Source organism: Bombus huntii, chromosome 14, assembly GCF_024542735.1.
Source record: "Bombus huntii isolate Logan2020A chromosome 14, iyBomHunt1.1, whole genome shotgun sequence".
In the NCBI taxonomy this organism is placed as follows: domain Eukaryota; kingdom Metazoa; phylum Arthropoda; class Insecta; order Hymenoptera; family Apidae; genus Bombus; species Bombus huntii.
In genome coordinates this window covers 563,663-590,734 of record NC_066251.1, presented here as the reverse complement: position 1 = coordinate 590,734, position 27,072 = coordinate 563,663, and the positions used below count along the sequence as shown (strand labels likewise).

Here is a 27,072-nt window from a genome sequence, read left to right as displayed (position 1 = left end):
AGGATGTCGTTTTTAAGGGTCTCGATGACGTCATACCTGATGATATTCTAGCCTGGAATATTCTAGATCCAGGTTACACCATGGTCGTGTCGCGGTGACTTTTAAACCTAGGATCGTTTAACGTTACCTTTTGACGCTATTAAATCGCGGATTTTCGCGCGAGTTGGTAATTTTGAGAACGTAATTAAAAGGATAACATGTAAGTAAAAGTGTGTGTGTTCACCTACCAATTATGATAAAAAGAGCTACGCTTTGGATACTCTATATATCTTTCTCACATTAGGTGTATTGCGTGCAATTTCGCATTTTCAAATTTCCCACAAACGCGCAAAAATCACGATAGTGGTGTCTGAAAACGCTAACGAAATTTCCAAAGTTTCTGTGGCGAGTGCTTGGTATACTTTGGCGAGCCACGGGTACATTTCGAAAGAATTTCAAAGCGGATTTCGTGGCAGGAAGCGGCTCGCAGTCGAAGCTTTAGCCTCGACCTAACCTGATGTGCCGCCACTCGTATCTAATGTTTGTCTCTCCACGTGGAGTCGTATTCACGACGCGTTTCGCTCGTCCAGCTAATTAGTATGTGCCGTGGTGGCACGTATTAGGTGGCGGTCACACTTGCATACGAAAGACGCGCACACACAAGCCACCTCGTTCACCAGTACTCTGTCGACAACGAAAAAATCGCTCGCTGGAATTTGAAGAATCTTCGCACACCGTCCCACTCGTTCTCAGTTTTCTTCGTTCCCACCTTCTCGAGACGTTTGTGATACCCCGCGTTTTGCATTCTAGAGAACCCCTTTCACCGAGCTTGGTCGAGAAAGTTTACTCGAGTAGAAACATTTAGACAATCGGGAAATACGTTTCTCATAAGATTAATTAAATTATAAGGCATCGTTCGTAGCCCGTTGAAGAATATTTGTCTTGGCCGGCGTAGACACAGTTCCGGTCATTCTACTTCGATCGAAAAAGCCACAAACTTCTTCTATAGGAGTACGAATTCTTTTTATTTAACTCGTCGTTCTATAGCTAACAAAAATAAGCAAAGTTGCGCGAAACGGGGATGGAACGCACGTATCGATCAGAGAAGGCTAGCTAACCCGTCGATTACCGTTTCTCCGACATAACAGACTTTTTACTTCGAAATCTTTTATTCTCGTACCTATTCCTCTGCCTATTAAAATCAGATTACATTTTACTATCGCGAAGAAACCGACCACGACGAAACTAACAAAAATTGATTCGTCTTTATGAACTTTTGACGAACTTTTGATGATAAATTCCACGGTTATAGCAGTTTCTATTTAAAAGACAGTTAATCCGGTTAAAGATAGTTAATCGATAATCGTAGTTATTAACGCGTGTATTCGTCGTTAGCGATAAATAAATACGAGTAGTACTCCGGGGGAATGGCGATTGAACGTGCGTCGGTAGAAGATAATTATATCGATTGGTTGGCGAGATCGTTAAAGTGGCTTTGATCCTCGTGTGTACCACTGTCGTGTACATCGGTCGTCTAGCTCTGGCTGTGAATAAGATTTATATCTCTTAACATAGCTTCTTTCCTTGCCCCGCCCCTCCATCTTGATTTTTCTGGTAAATCGGCGATGGTAACGCGGATCGAAAAATACGACGGATTTATTACCCTGGTAATTCCTCGAACGTTAAAATCGCTCCAGCCGCGAATTAGTTCCCGGAAAAGTGACGCTTCTGAAACGCGTCGACGATATAATTTTCGAATCGTTGAAAGGTTCGAGAACGTAAAAATAATCGCAGATAAAATAGTTAAAATTATACTTTAATTAATTATTAAACCGATGGGATGATGCTTTTAACTCTGCTACAGTCCTCGTTTCTTTATCAGCAGAATTTTATTCTCTTTAACTGGCAACAAGATTTTTAACGTCTCAAGAGAAAGTTTATCGACGACGATTCTTTCGTTCGTACTTGTAAATTTGTTAACGATAGAGGAGTTCGATCGCTTCTAAAGAGAATCGAGAAACGCATCAGGATTAAAATCTGAAATACGCGTCTCGATCCAACTTACGAAAATCTCGGTTTACGTCGGTATAATTTTCAACTCGGCAATTATTATGGAGCGCGATCGTGGTAATATGACGCGATTACGAAGAAAAAAGCGGAATGAAATATTCCGGATCGGGCGTGGTGCACGTCCCACACTGTAGAGTCTCGGCCTGTCTCTCGCCTTTCTATCCTCTGCTCGCAACGTTCTAGCCACGTACTCTAATCGGTATCGGCATCTCTCGATTGTCTCAACTCGAGTCGTTAAAATATCAAGCACGTTTTTTTTTTCCTATCGCCTGGAAATGAGCTATGAATTTTTCACGGCATACCGAACACGTTTCCTCGTCGCTGGACAGAAAAACTTGCTCGTTAAGCGTCTATATTGAACGAATCGTCTCTCGGATCGGGAATACATCTGCGCGAAATATCCTTTTTCTTTTTTGTGAAACTTTGTTGTCGCGGTCGCAATTACGAAACGTTTTCCACGAAAATGTAGTCGAAGAAAAACGTAGGCTATTCGCGTTCCATTCCACAAAACGACGAAAAATGATCTCTTTGCGACCTGTCGATCGACGTCCGCTTTGCAAGTGTTTGTTCCGAGGTTGGAAAAGGGCTCGCGAAGATCGAACACGTCGCAAGTACAACGAACAATCCGCGCTATGGGTAAGAGCAACTTTTAATTGCGCGTAACGATAAGTGAAATATTATGGAGGACGGATTGAAACAATAACGATAACAATATCGAGGAAATAAACGTAATTTTTTATTCTTTGCGGTCGGTGGAGTCGGACGGAGAATAAATTTTCGTGGAACCGGTGGCCCGGAGAAAAGTTAAATAGGGGTGGAAAAGTGGGCGGGTGGAAGCCTGGAGCCTGAAGGGAATCGCTTTATTTTCAAGGAAAAAGTTCTCCCTTTGAGACTGGCGAAAAAGGACGGGGTCCGGTCTTCTGCCGAGAGCGAGAACGCGATAAGCGATCGTTCGGTATTCCGCGCGCGCGGTGACGAGAGAGGAAAGTTCCTCGGCGCGGAGCGTATATCGACGCGAGCGGAACTGCATGCCTCTTGTAATTCTGCGCGGCCGTCGTCTTTTATGCAGACTTAAATCACATTCTCGAGGAATGAGTCGACCCTTCTCCTCGGAAGAGGAGAAACGCTCGCGTTTGGTCGATTCTACCGGGTGATTCGATTCCGAGTTCTGCCGCTACCGTGTACCTAGGCAGCTGGTCGACAACGACGCGACGCGACCAGGCGACTCGCTCGATCCCCTATCGATTTGATCCTTTTGCGGGAGGCTGACTTTACATGGATTTCAATCGCATTCTGATTCGGTGAGTCAATCTCTGGAACCAAGAAAGAAACTCTCTCGTATCGACGAATACGTTTGCCACTCTGCGTTGCTAGTCGTTTTTATCGCCGGGAAGAAAACCGCGGCCCGTTTAAGTTCGGAGAGATATTTACTGGGAAATTGATTCGAGCGGAACACGAATTGCGTTGCGTGGTGAATCGTATTTTCGTGCCAAGCGAGCACTAATTTAGCATCCGAACGAAACTTCGTTCGCCGCGGGCCAGGCTTACCATGAGTTAAGCTCGTCGTAACCTAGATTCGCCGTAGACGAGGATCCACCGTGTAGATCGCTCCTGTCTACGTCTACCTCGTGGATATTAGGCGTTCCGTATCGCGTTCGAGCTAATAGTTTAGATTCCGCCGTAGCCCAATTTCTCCATAAACCAACCTCGTCAACCGATCAGATATAGGCCAATCTAGATTTCCTATAATTTTGACGCGGGCCACGCGTGCGGGATGCCTTATAACGTAGTAGCACTGCGACAATCGGATTCTGCGTAGTCCACGTAACCCGTAACTTATATCTACGATCGTCTACCCACTGTGTAATATAGCTTTAGTATAATCTAGGTTCTAGGTAATCTAGCTCTACCTTTACAACGTAGGACACTGTGTAGCGCGACGTTTCCGATAACGTTGCTAGATGCATATTTATCGTAAGTTGGATTTAGAGTAACGCTGGAACCACTCAATCCGCATTTCCAGCAACGTAAAGAAATCGCGTACACGCATCACGCGCTCAAAATTTTACTTGACAGCGTCTCGCCGCCTAGGTCGTTACGTTTTACCTCGTTACGCATTTCCTGGCCTGAAACAGCGTTAAAAACAGCGATGGTTAAGTATACCAACCGGTAGCATAATGTTATCGCAATGATCGGTACTTTTGAAGAAAAAGACAGAGACGAAAAAGCTACTCGTACGTGTATATTTAATACGGAAAACAAACGAAAAGCAGAAGTTGGAGGTATAAGAGTGGTTAACGACTTTCTTCTCTTATTCTTTTTTTCCTCGAAAGTATTAGCGAGATACCGTGAATGTAAGCGAGAAGACGCGTGTTAATCGAGGCCTGGACGCTTCACTCGTTAAAAACCGATCACGTAGGCCATATCAGCCAACTAATTGTTGATTATGCAGCCGTTTGTCTTGGCTCTCGCTATATACGCGATAACGATACGCCTAATAAATAATGTAGACGTCGTGGATCTCTAGTCTCTTTTCACGTGCTGCGCTGCTAGCCGAGGCACCCATTCGGAATTACATATGCACACCTGCGCTGTGTGTTCGGAACGTTGTAAACCGACGTATACCTTACGCCCGTGGCGGTTGTATTGGTACCGTTGCCACCGGATCCTCCATCCCGTGTAAACGGCCTTAAGCCTCTTACGTCAGGTTTCCACGAGTGGGTACGCCTGATAATTACCAATTAGTGGGTGCCAATTAAAACGGGAAGCTTTCGATCGTACCGCTCTCGCGATCCTCCAACACCCTTCTTCTCCTTTATCGTCAAGATTTACTCGTCGCCATGAATTTTACCACTCTCCCTTCTTTATTCCCCTCTTTTCCCTCCCCTTCTCTTTCTCCTTCTCTTTCTCTTTCTCTTTCTCTTTCTCTTTCTCTTTCTTTGAACTCCTGTTTACCACGCGTATCGTCGTCGACGCAAGTGGCTCCTTTGTTTGGGCTACCAACTCGAGGTTTACTGTGAAACCGTTTAGTCATCCATTGCCTACAGATACAGAAAAATCTTACGCGGTACGATGTAATTTCACGAGAAGTGGCAATTCTGCCTTTCCAGGGTGAAAATAAAATAGTCTCGACGTTTTTACCGCAATGTACGAATCCATGATTCTATGTGTTTCTGTTTAAAATATTAAACGGAATAATAGCATGAGAAATATAAACATCCAGGATGTTGGCGAGTGAAAATGAAAAACTGCGAGGAGGAAAATATTAGAATTAATTGTTAAACATTCTACAGATAGATAGTCGATATTCGTCAGAGTTAAAGTTAAGTTTATGACAGCGTCAGCACAACAACCGATCAGATGTCGGATGGAATAACGTCTACTAATGAAATCTCAAATATTAGATGGCATTGTATCTCGTGTTTTGCAAAACCGAGGCTCCCTCCGTTTCCGCCTCTTCTTGCCGCAATTTCTTTCTACGATACGATAAAAGCGATTCTGCGAAATCGGAGCCGCAGAACGCAACCAGTCCAGATACCGAATCGCCTTCGTTAAGGAGTGTAAAGTTCGATACTCCGTCTCGAATCCCATTCTCTCGTCTTCCCATCGTGCCTGCAATTAAAATTATGCGAAACATCGAAGCACGAAGAAGAAATAGAGGTATACTGGGCGAAGGAGAGGAAAAAAGGGAAGGAAAAGAAGGCTGTCTCAATTTCTATTCGTCGCGGATGTTCGAAATGGCACAACCGGAAGTCGTCCTGTGTCAGAACATGCCTATTCCATCTACGGGTATTTCCTTTATGGCTGGCCGTTCCCTCCGCCATGGGAACCCATCGGGACCTCGTTCTACACGAATCGAAGAAACGTAAATTCAGAAAAAGAAAATACGGGAATTACCACGACGTTCTATCGTTCCCACATTCTTTTAGCCAACGTCGCAACGTCATGTGAAATTTTCTATCCTCTTTACCACGGTCGACGGAAATATAGCAAAAGAGAACGTCTTGATTGATTTTCGTTTTGGATTTCGTTGTCCGTTATCCGTTTCGTTTTCGCAGGATTTCGTCGTTTTAAAGAGGAAGAGACCCGCCTTTCTTCGTCGGCGGTAATATACTCTGCGCGTGACACGAGCAATTCGCGTAGAAGCAAACAATTTCATAAAGGGGTGCGTGCACGGCCAAGCTCGTTAGAAATTATCCAACATCCATCTGTGACACGGCGGTCATTAGATTTAAAGACCGTTGCATCCAGCTTTTTTACAAATCGCCTGGCATTAATCTCTTTAGGTTGCGAGCAGCTAATGCGGAGGAAAGACGGATGAACGTTTTCGTCGATAAGACTCGTCGTTGTTTCTTCGCGTGTGCGGGTTTACGTGTGGGACAAAAAAAAAAAAGCTGAGAAAAAGGGAATCTGCGGTACCAGGTGTCCAGGAGTCCTCCATTAAAATTTAATCAAATCGATAAACAGATACGTTATCGCGCGCGTTATCTATTGACTGCAATTAACCAAGTAGAAGACGCAAACTTGTTGCTTCTATGCCGCCGGTAGACAATTTACAGAGGGACAACATCCCCGAAGATACGAAAAATTAGAAGAAACGATAAACGCCGTCTACACAGCTCATACATCGATCGTAGGAATCGTTTTATCGTTTCGATCGCATGCAGGTAGAACCGAACTAATAAAAATATGTTAGAACGCTGCTGGTAGAAAAATTCTCACGGGACGTTGGGGCGACACCTGCTTTCGTATATTTGCCTCTCGATAGGAAATAGTCTCATTGTCAGCGCGGCAATTAACAAGGGAGTAATCGACGATCCATTATACTAGAGGCGACTCTTCGCTACGCACAGTCCTCTCCTTCCGCTTTTAAATTCATTTCCGCCCACGTGTAGTCGATCGAAGACGCCCAACGCTTCAAGACGATGTTGATAAATTATCGTTTTAAATGTGTTTCTTATCGTATAGAGTGAAATTTCTTGGAATTCCTTTTGGCCTGACCTTAAGATTGTATATACGGTATATATGACGAAAGTATTCGAATATTTATCGCATCGAGATTAATCGATTGTTTAAATACTTTCGTGATTTTTTACGAAATATAGCTATATTTGTCCCAAATGTGTAGCTTGTGGCTCCTATGTACATTTTCAGATATCTCGTGTCTCGTTACAGCGCTAATAAAATTTTAGAATGTTTCTTTATAACACACACGATATATCCATAAAATGTTTCTACAAGTGTTGGAATATTTCCGTAAGCTACCGTAGTTAGGTTTCGCGAAACGTTTCGCGAGAAGGACTATTACGTTCGGGGAATTTTCAAAAATTTCTCTGACAAAATTTCCCCGTAATTTTCAATGACGTGTCAGCCGATGACGTAACAGACGCGATATCTCGTGCGAAGCTAGAGAATAATTTCTAAGACGACGAAATAGCCGCTACGAGAACGTGAGACGAACATCACGTGCTCAATTTTCCGAAGACGTCACGTAACACGCGTAGCTTGCCCCGTACCAGCGACCCTTCTGTCCTATTTCAAACCTTCGGAAGCTAATTTCCCTGACAGAGACGTTTCCGTTCGTTTTCCCTCCTTTTCCATCCTGGCCGCAAGCCGGGGAACAAGAGAACTAAATCAATGTAGGACATTTATATTGGCTGGAAATCGCTGACTCTCGCCACTATGGACACCCACCGGGACATATTAAGATTTCTGATCCGGCTTGCCGGCCGTCGGACATTTTTATTATTGCGTGTCCACAGAACCACCCTCGCGAACCTGAGAAATAAAACGTGAATTATTGGCCACGCGGTGTCTTCTCTCTCGCCGCGGTCGATCCGACTTCGACTTTTCGCCTCTATCGTCGCTTCGTCGATTTTTCGATCGAACCATAACGCGACAAAGTAAAGTTGGCGTTATTCGAGCCAAGCTAAGTGATTTACCTGGTAATTCGCTAAATTCGGTTATGCGTCATTTTTGAGCGATCTATATTTGAAAATGGAGTATTTGACTGGTTTTTAACGACGCTATAAACGATAAAACACGTCCTGTAGATTGACAGCTTCGCGTAGACTCGTAGTCTTTCCTACTTAGACTCTGGGGATGTGACGTTTAAAATACTCATCAAAAGATCTTTTCCATGTACATGTCTCGATACGATCGAAAATGGAGGAAGAAATGGAATTGCGAGAGAGAGAGAGAGAGAGAGAGAGAGAAGACAGAGAAGACAGAGAACCAGTGTGCAACGCCTATGCACGAAAGCCACCGGTGTCAAAGCAATTCATTTAAATTAATAGGTCCAGAGGCCGCGCGTTTATCGCGCGATTAGTAGCAGCTTTTTTTTCGTGTCCCCACCCAGGGTGGGTGTTCGTATTTGTACTCTCGTTATCGACTGCTGTCACGATAAACCCGATGCTTTTATCGCCTACAATTATATGCCCCGTTCCTCCCTCGCGAGATATGGATGCGTTCTGAACGCTCGCTCTCGAAGATCTTTTGTTCTTAGAACTCCATAGATTCCGCGTCGCATTTTTCGCTTTTCAGACTATCACGTCGTCGGGCCTAAGGAAAAAAATAGTTACCTCGTCATCTCTGCAATTTGCTGCCTTGACTCTTCAATATCGTTCCGAAGCAAACGAACCTAGACGTTTATTGGTTGATATGGTGCAATTATGCAAATTCGCCTTCGAACGAAGTGAGAACTCTTGATAACCCGTGTTATCAAAAGGACGGATCTAAACGCATCTTAGCTTCTTGGTAGCAAAGCGTGTTCCGCTATTGGTTCCTATCGGCCCCACTACCCTCTCGGTCAATCGGCGCGCTGACGCGTAGTCAGCTCGCTCGCAGTCTCGCGTAGGCCTTCGCGTGGTCGGTGTCGAGTTGTCTCTTTGTTTCTTTCTTTCCCGCCTCTTCTCGTCGCTTCCGAACGTTTCCACCAAGTTATATTAACGAGTGGTAAACGGAGAACGCGTATCCACGTTTCTTATAAATATAATTATTTATATACTTTCCGAGAATATGCGGAAACGGCGATAAGATTTATTTCACAGCGTGTCGTCAACAGCGTGTTAAACACACGCCAGGCGTTCAAACGATAGTGGTGATTAAACCCGAAGATATTGAAACGAGAGTGTACCAATTGTAAATCGTTTTTTCCTTGGCGAGGAGCGCGTGCGTCTGAGTTTCTCCGAGTCCCTTTGAGGAAATTTCGCGAGAAATTTCGCAAGTTGCAAGAAGGCGGAAGTTGCGAGGATTCTTTCGCGGCTCCCAGGAACCGCCGTTAAATTCGGCCTAAACGGCCATAGTCCTCGCGTTAGACCGAAACTTGTCTGTCCCTCTCGTTTTGTCGTGCTTTCGGTGGCACCAGGTGGAGTAGTAGGTGGTGGCGAAGCGGAGGGGCGCGAAGGAGAGAGAAGAAGCAGGGACAAAAGTTTTCGGCGGAACGACGGCGGGAGAGGAGAGAAGCTTTCGCCGGGAGAATAAGGGAAGCGGCGTGGAATATTTTAACATATATCACGCTGAAATTGGGACGAGGGTATGCTGCCGCGAATCTCTCCTTCTGCGCCACTCTCCACCCCCGTGCGAGCCCTCGCTGGCAAATCGCCGGTTCCCCGCTACGCCGCCGTTATGTTGTCCCATCGCGCGATTTGACTTGCTTTCGAGAGGCTCCCACCATCCCTGACGATATGTTTGTCTACCCTGCTGACTACGGCAGCTACAGAATGGTAAGGGATGGAACGCGAATGATTTTCGGGCCTGGCGTATCTTACTAGCAGCAAAATATATTTGCACGCCATTGTATCTGTTATAGCATTCACGTACCAATTAATTAGGTCCAGGTACAGTGACTACCTATAAGCCTTTTACGTACTAATTAATGATTTAATCAACTATATCAAATTTCGTATTCTCTAGTAGTACGTACTATCGCATGATTATAGAAATTTCATACTACGAAAGTACAGTGTCGAGGCTGATAAAAATACGCTTCATCGAGAAACAAGGGCATGTGCAAATACTTCTTCCAGCCTGTACGCCCATCCTTACTCTTTTTCTTTTCTTTATTAATCCTTAAAATATATCATCGAACGGAGTCACGTGTACGCTACCACATTTGAATTCGATGTGTATTTCTTTGCGTTCCAAAAATCGATGAAACAAAGGAAATTCCAGTAAATTAAATTACTCGATATTAGATGAAAAGTGGAAAAGTTATCGTCGATAATAAGTATAAGTACCGTTATAGTCCTCTCTATTTAATGTTTAAGATTATCCCTAGCTTGGGAACGCCGAAGAATTCTTGTCCAAGAGCGATGGTTAAAGTTTCGACAATAACCTACTTATTACGAGTTTCTACTAATTATTCGTAAGAATATGTCAAGCTATAATTGGCGAGTCAAGAGTAACGCGAGTCAGAGGATGAATTATATTTTAACTCTATGCTTTTTATAAAAAAAAAATTGATAACCTCTTTCGTTGTTTTCGTTGCAGTATGGCTCGGATGAATTCGGTCAGGACTCTCCACGATACACCTCCCCTAAGGCTGCGACCCTCTACGCAGATCCTTATTATATCGGTAAGTTATCCAGTCTTTTCATTCCTATCTTAATAAATATCATAACTTTCACGATAGAGCAAAGAGTAACGCGATATAACGGTAGCGGAGTCGCAAGAGTTGCAAAAATACAGACACGACGTTAACTTGAAATTCAAGCGGGAAAAAGTATTACGAACAAAAAGGAAAAGTCGTTCTATCCTCGTTACCGTGTACTCTTAAACTGGTATCGATCGTGAGTCGAAAATCTAGGCCGCTCGTTACCGGACACAACTAAAAGTAACATCGAGCCCGTTCCGTTGGATCGATCGATCGATCGTTGTCTAACGATCTGGATCCAGCCTATCGGTTCTCTCTCGTTCGTGTACACGTACACGTTGATCCAGCGTGCACGCATCTATATCAGTTGGAAATCGCGTAACGATTCAAACGAACGATAAAAGGGACTTTACGATCGCAGTAATATTCAACTGTTTAGCGCTGGCTCGTAAAATTCGCCGCTCTGCCTGTCGCGCGTAAAAACAATAACAATTTCTCTTTATTTGTTCGAACAGCGGCGTGTCCAACTCGTTCCGCGCTGAAATTCGCGGCTACGCGGGACGAGAGGAAAAAGTCGCCCGTGGAAAAGCCGCGACGGCGCGTTTCGCCAGTCGACTTTATGCGATGCCGCGCGCTGGTCAGATGTCGCGCAACGCGATTAATTCTGCCACGTTTTGTCGGTTCTCGACCGAATCGTACTTCTCTCTTCTCGTATTTCTCCTCTAGAAAATTTCGTAACTTTGAGGAAGATAAGAAAGAATCGTCGACGAAATGCGCGATTTCTCGGCCCAATCTTACGCTAATGATCTTTCTTCCTTTCTGTTTTTTTCTTTCGTTTTTAAAGTTGTTTCCTCGGTTGGAAAAAAATGTGACTAATCGCGTTCTTCTTCCCTGTCCTACAGTTTTCTAAAAACATAAAAAATCTTTTTTCACGACTAACTTAAAAACTTAAGGCATAAGTAAAAAGTTCAAGGTCCGTAACAGAGTTAATGCGCGGAATCACCGTCTCTCTCTCTCTCTCTCTCTCTTCCATTTTCTCTTTCAATCGCTGTCAACGTTATCATTCGCGATCTTGACTGCGCTCTATTTAACCGCGGATCCTGATATTTTCGAAACGAAGTCAGAAAATTTACAAACACGTCGCCCAGCTCGAGATTAACGAAGGCGAGCATCCGCGCGTAATTCACCGATCGATACGAGAGCTTTGTTCTGGGTTCTATAAATTCCACAAAGTCTTGCGAAATTCGAAGAATCGTTTCGCCGTTAGCCGCGGTATTTTTCGAGGCAGTTCTCTCCGAGAGAGAAAGCTGAGAAGGTCGTCGAGCGCATCCAAAGTTTCCCGGATGGATTACCGAGGCGGTAAATCAATAAGATCGGTAAAGTTTCCGAGTAAAGTTGTTATTAAAGATCAGAGGGTAAGGAGGCTCGTTGGCCGGCTTCTCGAATACGTTCTCGGCTCGTGACACCCGGTAAGCGAACGGAATACCTTATAAATGGGGAGGAGAAGGCCGAACGAAAAAGTTTTATCAGACATCGAATGCCAGTAGTTGGTAGGAACGGACGAGTAGTTTGGCTTAGTTTCAGTTCCCTCGTCGTGGAAACTCTGGCCACGGAATTATATCAAGCAAAAGTATCAAGAAATACGTTCCCGAAGCTTATTGCTGTTGTTTTCAACTGAAATAATGGCTCGTGTCGTCGTGCCGCCTATTGCCCTTTCTAACGGGTGTTCAAACACGACCAACGAGTTCCATCATCTGATAAAAAATCTCGTTCAGTTTTTCTCTTTATCGAACAACATTTTCTTCCAGTCGGGAAATCTAATTTCATAGAACCTTCGATTTAAGAGAATTTCAAGTTTAGGTGATTTTCATCGTGACAATTTTCCAGTGGTTTTTGGGCTATGTAATTACCCAAAAAAAAAAAAAAAAACAGATATAAAGATTTCTCTTGAGAACGGCATAGGGACGCTCGGGGTACTTACCTGCTGCTCTCGTACAAGCGTAACTCGTACCGGTGTGGTAATCGATGCAAATTATTACCAGGAAACCGATTAGTCGATGATATTGACTTTTGAGTAAGAAAAAATTACCGTACATGGGTTTACGGTTGCTTCGTGCATCGACTGCACAGTCACAGTGCTGTCGTGTTTTAAACTCTTTCCGCAAATAAGGAGCAATGTTCGCGATTCGGTTTCCGGGCGAGCGAAACAGCAAGCGAATCGCTCGCATCCGCCCGCTTTCGACCTCGCTCATGGTAATGCAACAAATAGTAGCACGTGGCGTTCAGTGTCCAGGGCATGTCGCGCATGTGCTCGAATAATGTTCCTCGTCTAATCAGATTAAAAGACACGTATAGAGCTGGAATGAAACCCCGTGGAAAAAATGCGGCTCTATATATAGTTCGTTATGCGCGATAGAAATATTATCGTAAAGGTGGACACGCGTGTCGGACGAAACTTTCGTAACGTGTAATGCGCTTTTTCTCATACTAGTGCTATTTCTTTATATACCGAAGAATTATTTAAATCCCGTAAACGAATAAATCGACAAAATACTCTAGCCCGTAGTTTATCGTAAACGAGTGTTTTCTTTGTGTTCTAGATGGGAACGCTGCAGGAACGGGTCCCGGAGATCCATGGACGGGAGGTGGCGGCGGTGTCCAACCTCCGTATAGCGGCTACGCACCCCCTCACCTGGCCCAACCAGCCTATCCCATGCACCTACCCCACGACCCCATGGTAAGCGACTCCTTTCTTCTCTCCGTGATTTTCTTTCTCTCGCTCGTACGCGCGTCGTTCTCGTTCGTCGATCAATCACGCGTGACTGCGCTCGTTTCTTCGGACTTGACATCCCGATAACTTCACGATAGACAGGAGAGCAACTTCCCCCAAAATTCTGTCGTTGGTCGACCAGCCGACGACCGATTCGTCGTTAGAAGATTAAAATCTTCGAGCCTAATCCTCGTCCTTTCGAAGATCGATGCCTCCCGAAAAACTAAGCTGTTCCTTCGTTTACTCGAGAGAAAGAATCCTCGCGGTTGCTTCGTGCTTGTTAATAACGCCGCCACGTCACGAATTTCTCGGCTCTGCAACTTTCCGGAATGTTCGCCGATATATTTTCATCGCGGAGGTCGCGGAACGAGGGAAAACTTGCCGGTGAAAAATTGCAATCTCCCGGTTAGGCGTTCCGCCGCAGCGCCATAAATTCAGCCGGTTCGCAGCCATTTTTCCAATTCCTCTCCTTCGAAGACGTTCGACTCGTTCGACATCGTCGGAGTGAAGACTAGCCTATCGACGCTGACCTTAATCCTTTACATGCAACGTGATCTAGATCTTAGAAGAGCGACGCGGACGCCGAACTTTTGTTTCGTTCTCTTCTGCTTTTCGTTCGATCTCGGAGTAGTCATCGATCACCGCGTCGCCTGAGATACTCTGCCGATTCGTTGCGCAGATCCAAAGTAGTTGAGAAACACTGTTGACAGTGCTCCGTGTACTCGGAGCAACGTCAAATGACTCACTGGCTTCTATATATAGAACGACTCTCCCGCTACTCGGTGTTTCTAGTCAAGTGCAGCCTTCGTTTGATTTACGCCGTTCATGGTTACCACGAAATCCTCCTGTTCGCGGCACCCCGGATTCTCCTCCCACGTTCCTCTGCCTCCTTCGAACCCGTTCAACGCATCGACTCTCCACGAGTCTCTAATTGGTCCCGGACTCGAATCGAATTCGAATGGAGATGAGAGCTTCTAAGATTATCGCGTGCCATCTTTAGCTACTTTTGATCGCTAAAACGACTGCGAGATAGTTCGGTAGAATTCGTCGACAGGCACGAAAGAAGCATCCTGAATCGGGTCGTGGAAAAGAGAGAATGCGTAGTTTATGCATTTTCGTTACGTTTTACAAAGACGCGCTCGACGCGTCCACGCGAGTCGAGACATCTCCGGCCGAAAGGTTAAACATTTACGATCCCGGTTTAACGATCCCTGTTTCCAAGAATCTGTCCCCCCGCAGAAACGAAGGAATCCTTTGGTCGAAAGCCGGGTTCACCGCGTTTCCCAGTTCTCGATGGCCTGCTGGTCGACGTCGAGGAGCACACGAGAAACACGAGAGAGCGGTACTCGCCGTTGGTTATCGCCTCGTTCTTTCCTTCGTACAGCGAACAATTAACGGCGATTCTCGGTCGTGAAATCGAGGGAGGGTCGCGTGCAAACTCCCTCTAATTTGTTGATAAATACGCTTCGTTGTTGAGCCGGAGACGATGACTTAAAATTAGACGTTTTACGAGCGAGCTTCAGTAGGTGCGAGCGAGGGCTACGCGCCACTAAGCGTATCCGATATCAAAGCCGTTCTGGTCCGGTCCATTATGTACCAGACTTGGATTCAAAAGGTCGAACGAGTCGTAAGTCAGCTAACAACCATTCCACGTGTCGTACCGTTCTCGCGGAGATGTCTTTGTCCGTGTCGTCTGCGACGATTGTTTGGAACGGTTTGTTACGATGGTCCGTCGGTCCGTCTGGCAAATTTTCCACGTTTCAACGAATATTTCCCGTAACCTATATAATTGAATTTGATAATAATTGCAGGCATACTCGGCCATGTCACCGAACGGAGAACCGGCAGCGCCAATTCTGGGCTCGGCGGTGACCAGTGCGGCCTCGCTGCCACCAATGTCGACATTCCGGGGTAGCGGCGCAGTTGCGGCAAATAGTGGAACCGGTGCACCATCCCCGGCATCGTTGCAATATAGTCATAGTCCTGGTGCACCGACTACCGCACCCTCCGCCCCCAACTCTGCACCCACGACGAACCGACAACCTGCTACGGGGGACAACCTCGGCATTTCTATCTCGGTACTATGCAGAGCTGAAAAGAAAACTAACAGTACTTCGTTCGCGCCACTCTTCAGGCGACGCAATTAGTAAATGTGGCCGTTTCTAAATCATAGAAAGAGAAAGAGAGAGAGAGAGAGAGAGAGAGAGAGAGAGAGAGAGAGAGAGAATAAAAGAAGTAGGCTACAAACGAAAATGCATGCGAGATGGAAGCGGGCTCTCTCGCCTTTGCAACATTGCGCAGTACCTGTTGTAATAGAAAAATCTGTTTAACCTGTCTTTTCTATTGTTTTCAAGCAGATTAACCCCACGAACCAATCAGTATCGAGTTATAGCAGCAACCCATCCACACCAGTCAGTTCGCCACCACCCTTGACTGGTTCGGCGCCAGGTTGGGTACCAGGTGCTGCACCAGTATCTCCACATTTCACGGCGGATCCCAACCGTGGAACCATTCACATGGTATGCATCAAAGCTTCGCTGTTAACAGTTTCCTTTTTTTCTTTTTTTTTTCTTTTTTTTTTTCTTTCAATTTGTTTCTTTCGAATATACTTATCTACCATTATTTCACCCGACACTTGCAACGAGACGAGTTTGATTGTTTGTTGGAGAAACACACGCTCGGTCCCGAGTTTATTGGTGAACTAGATTTCAACGTGGATCTCGTTGGAAAGTGACGGGTGCATCTCTGAACGCAGACACGCTTCATCACCGTTTCGACGCGCTTTAGAAACAGGTCAAGGACGTTCGTAACAGATACCTCTCGTGCTCGTTCACTTCTCTTACGATATTTTATCGTCTGCACTATGGTGACTCGTTGAGAGTACACCCGTTGTTACACGCACTGACTTTATTTCTGCTCGGGGGAGGATCGGAATGCTTCAATCGAGAGCATTTAGAACAGAGACAACGAGCGAATCAAGAAAGTCACTTTTATTTTTCTTTTTTGTTTTTTCTTTCGTTGTTAGATTCTGCCCTCCGTTGCGCACTTTTGAATATTCGCACAAAGTAGCATGCACTCGACGCACCGACAATTCATCTCGCGTGTTTTGTCCACGTTGCAGACCACTTTATTATCCTCCCCCTGTTCAGTTATATTCAAGTCGATCATCTGGCATATTTCATTTTTACATATTACTTTTTTTCTTTTTGACCTTCGTTTATCCCTTTTGTTTGTTGTGAACGCTGTGTTGACTTGGTTGTTCTCTTTTTTTTTTTGGTTTTGTTGTTGCGTTGGTGTTGTGTGTGAAGCCGGCGCCTGAACAGCAGAGGCTAGACGATGCCATCGGCTTTCTTCGCGACCATGCCGAGGTGAGGACTGCCGATTTTTAGTTTTTTTTTTTTCTCCCCCTTCTTGTTTGTTCTTGTTTCTGATCCTCTCTCACCAATTCATTCGTAACACACCACTTTTGTGCATGAACTTCGACACACGGTACGGAATTTACGACGCGCGAACGACACACCGCGAATATCGACGTTTGATCGAACGAATGTGACGTTCCCGGCGAGACATCGCGTACTTCTTTCTTACTTGCATATTAATCACGAGTCACGTTAATTCTCACATTGTTTGAACAATTTCTTATTGATAAAAAGAGAGGAAATTTGCACTGTGAGAATTAATGGCATGTCGAATTTCCGTCACTCTCATCAGTTTCCATCACATCGACTTTTAAACAGAACCCTGTCTCATTTCATACACACGCTTTCCATCATCTTGTATGAAGTATGTTTAATCCACTGTACCAGCGTCACAGATACCTCGATGATACGCTGCATTTAACGATCGAGCGATTAGCGTTGTATCATTGACACTGGCATCTTTGGTGATTTGAAAGAAATGTCAAACAGCCGTGTGTAATCGAGTCGAATTTCGGATATTCTGTTGGTACAGGGTACGCGGATGGAGGAACGACTGGACGATGCCATAAACGTGTTGAGGAATCACGCGGAGAGCCAATTAGGTCTTCATTTGGGTCCCGTTGCTCCACACGGTTCCATCTATTCCCACACATCACCACCTCAACTAGACCATTTGGTAAGATTTCTATTCTTCCAAGCAATTGAGGAAATTTTTGGAATACCGTTACACCCGTGGGACAAGTGGCCAGTCGAGCAAATTTGAATCGATGATCGAAATGGATCTTAAAGAATTTCTATTCCTTTTCCGATATATTCTATTCGCGAAATGAACGAAAAGTTCGTGTTAATTGAAAAAAATAAATCGATACTTTATAAGAATTCAGTTATTTAAGTAGAAAATACACTTGGCATCTACTTGACTAGATTATCGACAGATATTTGTGCAAACTTATATCCTTAACGCAATTATACAAAAGCTGGAACCTAAGCAGAATTTTGTCTCGCTTGGTAAATATTACAACTATACCATTTCGGCTGTTTTATATATTTCTGCGCGTTATTATATGTATTTTGTGCATTTTGCTACTTTTAGATTTCTCGCCACTGCATAAAAATTCGTAGAATATATACAGAATGTTAAAAATACATTTATAGGATGCAATTCTAGAAGAACGAAGAAGGGTGTTATCTTTCAAATTGTGCAGGATTTAGATTCAACATCCCGTTTCTCCGTAGATATAGAGGTTGTCTCTTAAAAAGTTCCTCGATTCGTATTTATTTAAAAAAACACGTCGAAAAGAAGTCAATAACGATCTCTTGTCCACAGACGAGTCCTCATCCTGCGGTAACAGTAACGCAACCTCAGGGCTCCTACTCTGGTCTGACACCCACACCCGACACAGACGGTTCCATCAAAATTGAAAGGTTACCTGTGACGAATGCCAGTAAGTTTCAACCTATCCTGCCCTCCAATTTTTCGCTTTCCAGGAGCTTCGTGAAATAGAGATAAACGAGAAAGATCGGTTTTACGAGGTAGGAAAAGTGTTGGTTTAAAGATGGCGAAAGACAAGTGTCAACGAGCCTTGACAATAGCTAATCGGAATGGCTGCGTTGTTCTATTCTCGTCGTCGCATCATCGGATAAATGCTTTTTTCCCACGAGTTACAGTGCAATGACGAAAGAGAGAGAGAGAGAGAAAGAAAGAGAGAGAGGAGAGGAGAGGAGAGGAGAGGAGATGAGGAGAGGAGGAGAGGAGGAGGAGTACCCAGGTGTTCTACGTTAGAGTTAGAGCCCGATAAGGAAACATTAGATAAATCGCGCGAATGCATCGTGGTCGTGCCTTTATTCTTCTCGGAGACCTCTGTCTCCGGCATTGTGTCTTCGTTGCTCTTTGTTTCTGTTTCTGTCATGCGTTCCTCTTACCGGTGAACGTTCGTAATCCTTCTCTCGGTGCTCGCCTAATGCAATGCACAAGTTCTCCAAGGGTCCTTTACGAAGAAACGCTCTTTTCTCCATCGACGACCATTTTTGGCGATTGGAATTCGGAGCGCACGATCAGGATTCTCTTTCTGGTTACATGGAACTTGGTACAATCGTCTTTCCAATTGCTTCTTTTTCCTTTCCTTTTTTCATTCCTTCTCACTATTTTTTTTTTTTTTTTTTTTTTTTTTGTCACTCTTTCGACGACGAGAGGGAAAAAACGTTGGTGATGCTTTCACCGGCTCTCATCGATAGAGAGCATAGTAGTGTCTCGGCCGTGTTTCCAGGGAATAACGCAGTCGCGGACCTTTGCACACAATCACGAAACCGATTTATCTAGCGCGATTCTCGGCGACTTTCATAGAAACGCAGCGCACGAGTTAAATACGAATCGCGAAACGCAGCGAATTGTCAGGCGAGTGCAGCGTTTAAGGAGATGGTTGAATCAGTGTATCGAGCGTGCACGTAAAGCGCTTCCTGCTCGTAATTGGACACTTTTCACGGTTTCGTGACTAAGCGGTCTGTCCAAAGCTCGAGTATAATATCGGCAACCTGGTATCGCCGTACACAGTGAAGGTCATCGTACTTCCGGGTGAGTTCTGGCTGCATTTTTTCCACCGTTCTTGTGGCTCGACAATACGTGGATCGATCTCTCGACAATCGAAACTGTTTCATTCATCGTTAACGTTGAGTCGATGAATGAGAAGGATTTCATAGGACAAGTAAATGCGAGTTTTCTCTATTTCACGAATGCTGGTTGATGCAGGGGAAAGGGTAGGAATATCAGGTATATTTATATTTTACTTTTGATCTAGTTTCGAACACAAAAAAAAAAAAAGAAAAGAGAAAGAAAGCGAACTTAACGAAAATTGTATCGCATATACTATTACTGTAATTTTAATAAAAGAACAGCAAGAGGTCAATAGCTGCCGTGGAGGGCATTGTAATTGAACAGCACGCGAGAACACGATGAATTCATTTTTTTCTCAGCGCTCGATAAGATTGTTGGGAAAGGAACAACTTCTTAGATTCGGAAATTTTATAAGCTTCCTAATAATACCATGCAATTTCGTAAACAATCGAGCGAAGAATCATTGTGAAATGTTTAGTAGGGTGTAAAAATACACGCGGAGACCATAGGGATAAACACGGTAAATCCTACTTCTGATGAAAAAGAGGAAACAACCAGTTAGATCCAAAGACGTAAACATTAAAAAAAAAAAAATATTTGATATATCTGCTAAAACGTATTTATATTTGGTCTCGAAAGCAAATAAAGAGAAAGTTTTAGAATTATGAGATTGACTAACAGCGTGTGGAATTGAAAAATTATCGTCACGTAATTTGCCGTACTTCTTGTTCCTATGGTCTTCGTATTTAACCCTGCAACGAAATAAAATTCTATCTACTTGCTCCTACTTGCTAACGCGGTATCGTTTATTTTCTTATCGCGTTCCGTGCCTGTGGTCTTCGGCTATAATCTCTAATAATTGCTTTCTAAACATCTTTAAAGTGATCGAAATTATGCAGCGATGAAAATTCTAGTACGTTCGAATTAGCGTCTTAGCGTGAAATAGACGAAAACCTTAGTATCTCATATACCAGCCCTCTCCTCTATTATAATACTATGACTGTGTTTTTGGAAATGTAAATTGACGGTATTAATAATGAGCAGAATACGTCTCTTTAGAAAAGAGAAAGGACCCGCCGGATAGTAGCGGCGGCGAGACAAAACCTTCGAGCAGCGAGCTTGCAGCAGCGGGTGTGATCTCTACGTCTCAAGGAAAAGGGACGAAGAGATCGCGTAGATAGTAAGTATATCTTGGATGTGTACACTTATCTGAGATTGAGGCGCAACGATATCGATCATAGAACGACAGTAGTGAAATATCGAGCCGAGTAGAGGCAATCAGTCGTGAATCAGATGTTGATCCAAACGCAGCTTTACCATGCCGAATATATTTTAGTAGAAAAAGACCTGTGCATTCTACGAAGATAAATTGCGCATCTTATAACAAAGTATAGAAGCGTAATAGACAGCAAGTTCGAGATGGTAACGCTGTGACGGACTGATTATATATCAATCGACGATACGCCGATTACGAGAGGCCGATCTCTCGTTATTCTCGTGCAATGTGGACTTGTAACTAATCGATTATATTCAAACAACCGTTGTTCGAGTGCTGACGAAGACTGCGACGATCCCAGCACCAAAGCGGTGCGCGAAAAGGAACGTCGCCAGGCCAACAACGTGCGTGAAAGGTTAGTGAACACGCGCAGTAAGCCCTCCCGTTGTTATTTCCTACGAGTTCTTCCGTTCATCCAGAATCCTCTTTTTGCATCCTGTACCCTCCTCTCGTATGCATGCCCCAAATCGAATAAAAGAAAAAAGAAAAAGAAGTAAAAGAACGCGCAGTTGTAATTATCAAGATCTCGATGGCATGCTTACGCCCTTTCCAACACAAGGCCCGTATTCTAGCGTGACAATTAAAATGTTTCTGGTTAAGGACAGAAATGATACGAGATCAGGCGAGAGATTCACAGTTCTCGTGCTCGCCTCTCAATCAGTTTCATTTTAATTCAGCTGCGATTCGGTCCCCCCAGGCATGCTATCTATCACCCTTTTTTTTTTTTTTTTTTTTAGATCAAAGCACATTTCTACGCTCTGCATTATATTACTTGAACGTTGTTGCATCGAGTTCTACGCTCTTTATATCGTATCATCCATCGGGAATCCTTCTATTGCATTGTTATAAAACGATTTCTCGTACGAGTTGGACAAAAGTAACGAACAAAGATCCTCTTGTGTATAATGCAGATTCGTTTCTTTCAGAATCCACATCGTTCGAAGATCACCCTTTTTCCTTTCAATGTCTATCCTAGCGATCACACACTGTACCATCCTTTCCTTAGAAATCATCTGATTCTAAATGTTCTAGGTAACAGCACGAACTCAGCTCTGCGCGTTAAATCCGCATCTTTCTCTCCGCGCGATTCTTTACCACTGGTTTGTTCTCTGTGCAAAGAATACGGGCCTTCGAGAATGGAAACCTGATTTCTGTCCATAACCACAAGTCGATCAGATAGCTCTGCGCGTGTTCAGCCAACAAAATCGTTTCGTATCGCAGTCGTATAGATTCGTCCGAGAAATCAAGAATTGAGATTTCTTCGTAGAAATTATTTTTCTCCCTTTTCGATCGCTCTGTCAGTATCAGTTTTTCCTGGCTAATTGAAAATCGTCGATTTCACTGCTGTCGAAATCATGCGCTCGATCTAGGACACAATGTCTCGCTCACGTCAGGTGATTAATTGAGTATTGTTATTGCGCAACTGTTGTTCGAGCGCCGAAGACGAGGATGATGATCCCGACGTAAAGGCGCAAAGGGAGAAAGAGAGGCGGCAGGCTAATAATGCTAGGGAAAGGTAAGAGAATCGACGAAATTGTGCAGTGAATTCCTCGTGAAATATCGCGTCAAGCGATCCGAGGACAGTTTGGCCCGTATTCTATGTATATGTGAAGCAAAAAAGCGATCGTAATACCGTGTTCGGTTCGTAAACCAAAGTTCCGTGTGAATCTTCCGAATAGTCAGGCTCTCGTGCTATTATGTAGAAAAATCTGTGTCCTTTTAGAAATGACTCTCTTGCGTCTTCTTTTCCCAGTAGTTTAAAGATTCGGCTACAACAACGATAAATTTTATTGTAGAGAGAGAGAGAGAGAGAAACTTTAACCGAATGATTAACCCTTAAAGGCAATCGCGAGTGAAATTTCATTCCATGCGTATTTTCTTTTAATTATTTCGCGATAAAATACTATCGCGGTGTATCGCATAATCGCTGTAAATGGTAACGTTTTAACTTTTCATCGAATATTGGGTGTAATAATAACCACGATAATAATAATACGATTGATTTTATTGGTTTTCTCAAATAGTACTAAAGATGTTCTGACATGACATTTTTTGAGAACAAGCTATTTATTAATGATATCAATTTCAATGTCGAACGTAAAGCGGAAATACATAAAGAATAAAAATACTTCAGCGCGTTTGCCAAGGGTTGACGAATTGTAGTTTATCCAATGTTACTAGACAGACACGACAGAAATCGTTCTCGAAAGAAAAAGTATTAATGTCAAAGTTTAGCGTTATAATCGACATTTGTTTCTTTAGGATACGTATCAGAGATATAAACGAGGCTCTGAAGGAACTTGGTAGAATGTGCATGACACATCTAAAGACAGACAAACCTCAGACGAAACTTGGTATCCTCAACATGGCTGTTGAAGTGATCATGACGCTGGAACAGCAAGTTAGAGGTAGGTTCAGGTAGTTCGAGATTACTAGAAGAAAAGAGAGAAAACAAGATTCAAGCGAATTTATTTCGATTCTACAGAACGAAACCTGAATCCAAAGGCAGCGTGCTTGAAGAGGAGGGAAGAAGAGAAGGCAGAGGATGGGCCTCACCCTCATCCTCTTCCCCACGCGCATTCTCAGCGACTGTTCTCCGCGATGCCTGTAAATATTTGTTCATTAAGCATTAAGGTGGTACACTACTCCGACAGGTTCACAATGTCGAATTTAAAAAATTCTCGTAAACTATATACTTAGATATTTGCGCGCTATATATATATACGTAGAATGACTTTTCCATCTTGTCGTTATTTAGAATAAAGATTACTAAATTTCGCCCATTTTTAAATACTTCAGAGTATGTACCCACTTATAAGATAAGAATAATAGACGAAGAAATAACATATACTAATTCCAAAATTTACTCTGTTTCAGGGCCCACCACCGCCACTTCAAAACCATACGACGCAGCCACAGTAGCACATCCTGTGTTAAGGGGTAGATACACTGGCTCACGGAATTTGAACACTTAGCATAGAAAATATTTATGTTTATATTGTGTGCGATATATAGAATATTTCGAAATTTCACTAGCACTGCAACGAGGCCCGACTGTCATGATCACATCGATCAAATTCGACGTCAATTTGAAAATGTGTATACAAGCTACAAGATATTCATAGCAGATATGTATTTAATAAAAAATTATCGTACTGCTTGGATAGTATGTGAGAAGGACAATGTATGGTCCCACCGAAGATATTGGGGTTTATTAAAATAATGAATAATTCATTGTTTACTTACTTTTCTGATCTTTGCGAAATACATACTTGTACTAAATATCTTGTAATTTCTCTCTCTCTCTCTTTCTCTCTCACTCTCATTCTCTCTCTCTCTCTCTCTCTCTCTCTCTCTATCTATCTATCTATCTATCTATCTATCTATCTATCTATTTATCTATCTATCTATCTATCTATCTATCTATCTATCTATCTATCTATCTATCTATCTATCTATCTATCTATCTATCTTTATTTCTATCTATCTATTTATCTATCTATCTATCTTTATTTCTATCTATCTATATATTCAGATTCGTTTCAAATTTTATCGATGTAACCATGATAGTCGGATCTTGTTACAGTGCTAATAAAATCTCAAAATGTTCCGTATAATACACATAGTACATTCATAAAAGGTATGTACGGATGTTGAAATACTTTCGTGAGCCTGTGTGCGGTTTCACCTCTCTATACCCCCTCCCACTCCCCGAAGGCGGCTTCAAATTATTTTTATAAATAGCGAGAAAACAAAGGAATATGGTTCCTCTCTTTCGAGATGTAAGAAAAAAACTTGTAGCGTGGTCGAGATTTTATTGAAACGATCGATCCCTGCTACTGGTACACCCCGGCTCTTGTTGAAGTTGCCCACTTTTTTGTGTATTGTAAACTATCGTATAAAGCACAAGTGCAAGGTTTCAGTAAAAACGCAGTATGTATAGGTAAACGATAGGGAAAATAAGGAAGGGAGCGAAAGAAAGAAAGAAATGCACGGATCATTTACCCATCGAATGTGGAAAAAAGTTCAAACATATCTCTCGCATAATTGTATATATACAGCAGTAACGTACGCCTAATCAATTACTTTATTATGATTATTATTATTATTTTTATTATTATTACTATTATTATTTTTATTATTATTATCGCCATCAATATGGCGATGGTTATTATTATTATTATTATTATTATTATTATTATTATTATTATTGACACGATGATTTATTATTATTATTATTATTATTATTATTATAATTATCGATTAATGATCGCCGAGGAAATCCTTCGTGAGAGTTAAAGGGGACATTTTTGTTTTTGAACAAAAATATAGCTCAACTCACAATGTGTACCCAGTTGCCATGTATTTTAATTTATTTAGACTCTTAAATAAATTTTATTGAATAAAAAAGGAAACGAATATGAAGAAAAGAACAACAGCAAGAAATAAAGCAACCAACAATGACACTTATTGTCGCGAGTGCCTGTGCTTTGCTCCGTCTCTTTTTGTTCTTCGCTCTTTTTTCTTTTTCTTTCTTTTTTTTTCAGTTCTCTTAAAGACAAAAGTTGTCTCCGCCGTCTCTCTGGCTACCATGTCCTGCCGTACACGATCAATCAACCTCTCCTAGAACATATCACGCGTATCACACAGCTATATTTTTCTTCAAAGGCATATCTAATGTTTCGCACGGTCCTAGAGCAAAATTTGTTACGCGCGTCGCGTTCTCTTTGCTTTAGTATCCATCTCCCGTATCTGTTCTCTTGAATCTGGCAGACGATAGTACTTTCTCATCTCTCTTGTTACTTTCTTCATTCTTCTTTTAACGAAGTACCATCACGCGAATGAAAGCGACAAAGGAGGAGCTACTGCCGTGATTAAATAAAAATAAAGTAGGATCAGGACCGTCGAAACAAAGCGTGATGAATGTCGATTCGTAACGTCGCACGAAGATGCACAAGTTCTTGATCGGAGAATCGTGCCCAGCCAGATCGAGATAACTCGCACAACCTCGCTTTAACTTCTAATTGAAATTTCAAATGGCGCCACGCCGCGAATATTATCTCCAGAAGAAAGAAAGGGGAAGCAAACAGGAGTCAAAAAAGAAATGTGGAAAAGTTAAAATCAGAGATGCGTAGGAGAATCAAAATGTACATTATACTACGATAGGAGATCAACGGCGATTCATGGGAGATAAACTAGGCACGAGAACACGCATAAACAGATGCGATCACGCACTTATATTCGCGATGGTAATCATGTAAAATAATAACGACAATAAATAGCTCGTAAGCCCGTCTAAGCTAGGCACACCTGTCGATGATAGTCTTAGATAGTCGAAATGAAAAGGTAAAAGGCGAAGAGAGTGCGCAATACGGTTCCAATAGAAATCGAGGATCGTCGAAAGGTCTCTCATCGCGCAGAAAACTGCGCCAAACGTAATTCGTCTGGTTTTCGATCGTCGTGGTATCGATTGCGTTTCACACTCTCCCCGAAATTGCTCTTTAGTTCACTTCTTCGTGTATATTTGTTTTTACTTCTCTGGCCTTTCTTTCCCTTCTTCGATCAAACGAAGTCCACAAGCTCGTTCTGTTACGATCGACTGATCGATCGAGACAATTGCATCGATCGTTTGAAGTTCAGTATCGTGTAATCACGACTTTGAAAGTTCCTCGTGTACGAACTTTGAAATTGGTGAAACGACTTGGATCGATGCAATCGTTCTCCATCGATCGTGTATTGATCGTTGTATTAAGCAAACCAGGGAAAAGAAAAGGAAGGTGAAAAGAGTAGAAAAGAAAGCGTTTCTTTCCTGAAGTACGACGTACGAAGAGCTGGGTAGGGTTATTAATTAGTAATAATTGCGCGATCGAACGTCGATGACTCCTCTTATTTGCCACAGACACGATTGTCGACAAGTGAAATCACACGTGTATATTAGATATTACGGACATTATTGTATAATATGTAATTAAAGGAGAAACGTACGCAGGTCTGGCGTGGCTAGTTCGCGTGACACACCACCGGGCCTTAGGAGGATAAACTACTTTTCCGACATGCATGCGATTGTTAACAAAAATCAAGCGCGTCTCTATTAACATCGATGAAGCACGAGTTGAATATTATGCATATATTGAAAGAAAGAGAGAGAGAGAGGGAGAGAGGGAGAATGTGGAAGAAAGAAAAGAAAGAAAGAGAGCGAAAAAGAGAGTATGCGTGTGTGTGAATTAGAAAAAGAAAGAGTGTGTATCGAGAGTATTTCGTTTGAGAAAGAAAAAAAAAATGTATAATTATCACTAGTAATTATTATTATCACTAATAATATAATAAATGTGCCATTTTTTCCATAATCAAGGT

General features: G+C 42.9%; 1 protein-coding gene across 16 annotated transcripts in view; it reads left to right on the top strand.

Annotated features, from left to right (window-relative positions):
• Nucleotides 1-27,072, top strand: part of LOC126873503 (transcription factor 12-like) — a 358,169-nt gene that overhangs the window by 83,709 nt on the left and 247,388 nt on the right. For 4 of the 16 annotated variants that reach the window (XM_050634420.1, XM_050634419.1, XM_050634435.1 and 1 more), the window contains 12 exons: nucleotides 10,540-10,624; nucleotides 13,243-13,379; nucleotides 15,224-15,490; nucleotides 15,767-15,931; nucleotides 16,721-16,780; nucleotides 17,355-17,507; nucleotides 18,159-18,276; nucleotides 20,487-20,622; nucleotides 20,984-21,073; nucleotides 22,981-23,126; nucleotides 23,204-23,325; nucleotides 23,596-27,065. In XM_050634420.1, coding sequence (XP_050490377.1) covers nucleotides 10,540-10,624; nucleotides 13,243-13,379; nucleotides 15,224-15,490; nucleotides 15,767-15,931; nucleotides 16,721-16,780; nucleotides 17,355-17,507; nucleotides 18,159-18,276; nucleotides 20,487-20,622; nucleotides 20,984-21,073; nucleotides 22,981-23,126; nucleotides 23,204-23,325; nucleotides 23,596-23,640 — 1,524 coding nt within the window. In that variant the 3' untranslated portion in view covers nucleotides 23,641-27,065. Of the gene's footprint in view, nucleotides 1-10,539; nucleotides 10,625-13,242; nucleotides 13,380-15,223; nucleotides 15,491-15,766; nucleotides 15,932-16,720; nucleotides 16,781-17,354; nucleotides 17,508-18,158; nucleotides 18,277-20,486; nucleotides 20,623-20,983; nucleotides 21,074-22,144; nucleotides 22,235-22,980; nucleotides 23,127-23,203; nucleotides 23,326-23,595; nucleotides 27,066-27,072 lie in introns of those variants that run through there. The other 12 variants (XM_050634421.1, XM_050634425.1, XM_050634428.1 and 9 more) reach the window with 12 other exon arrangements.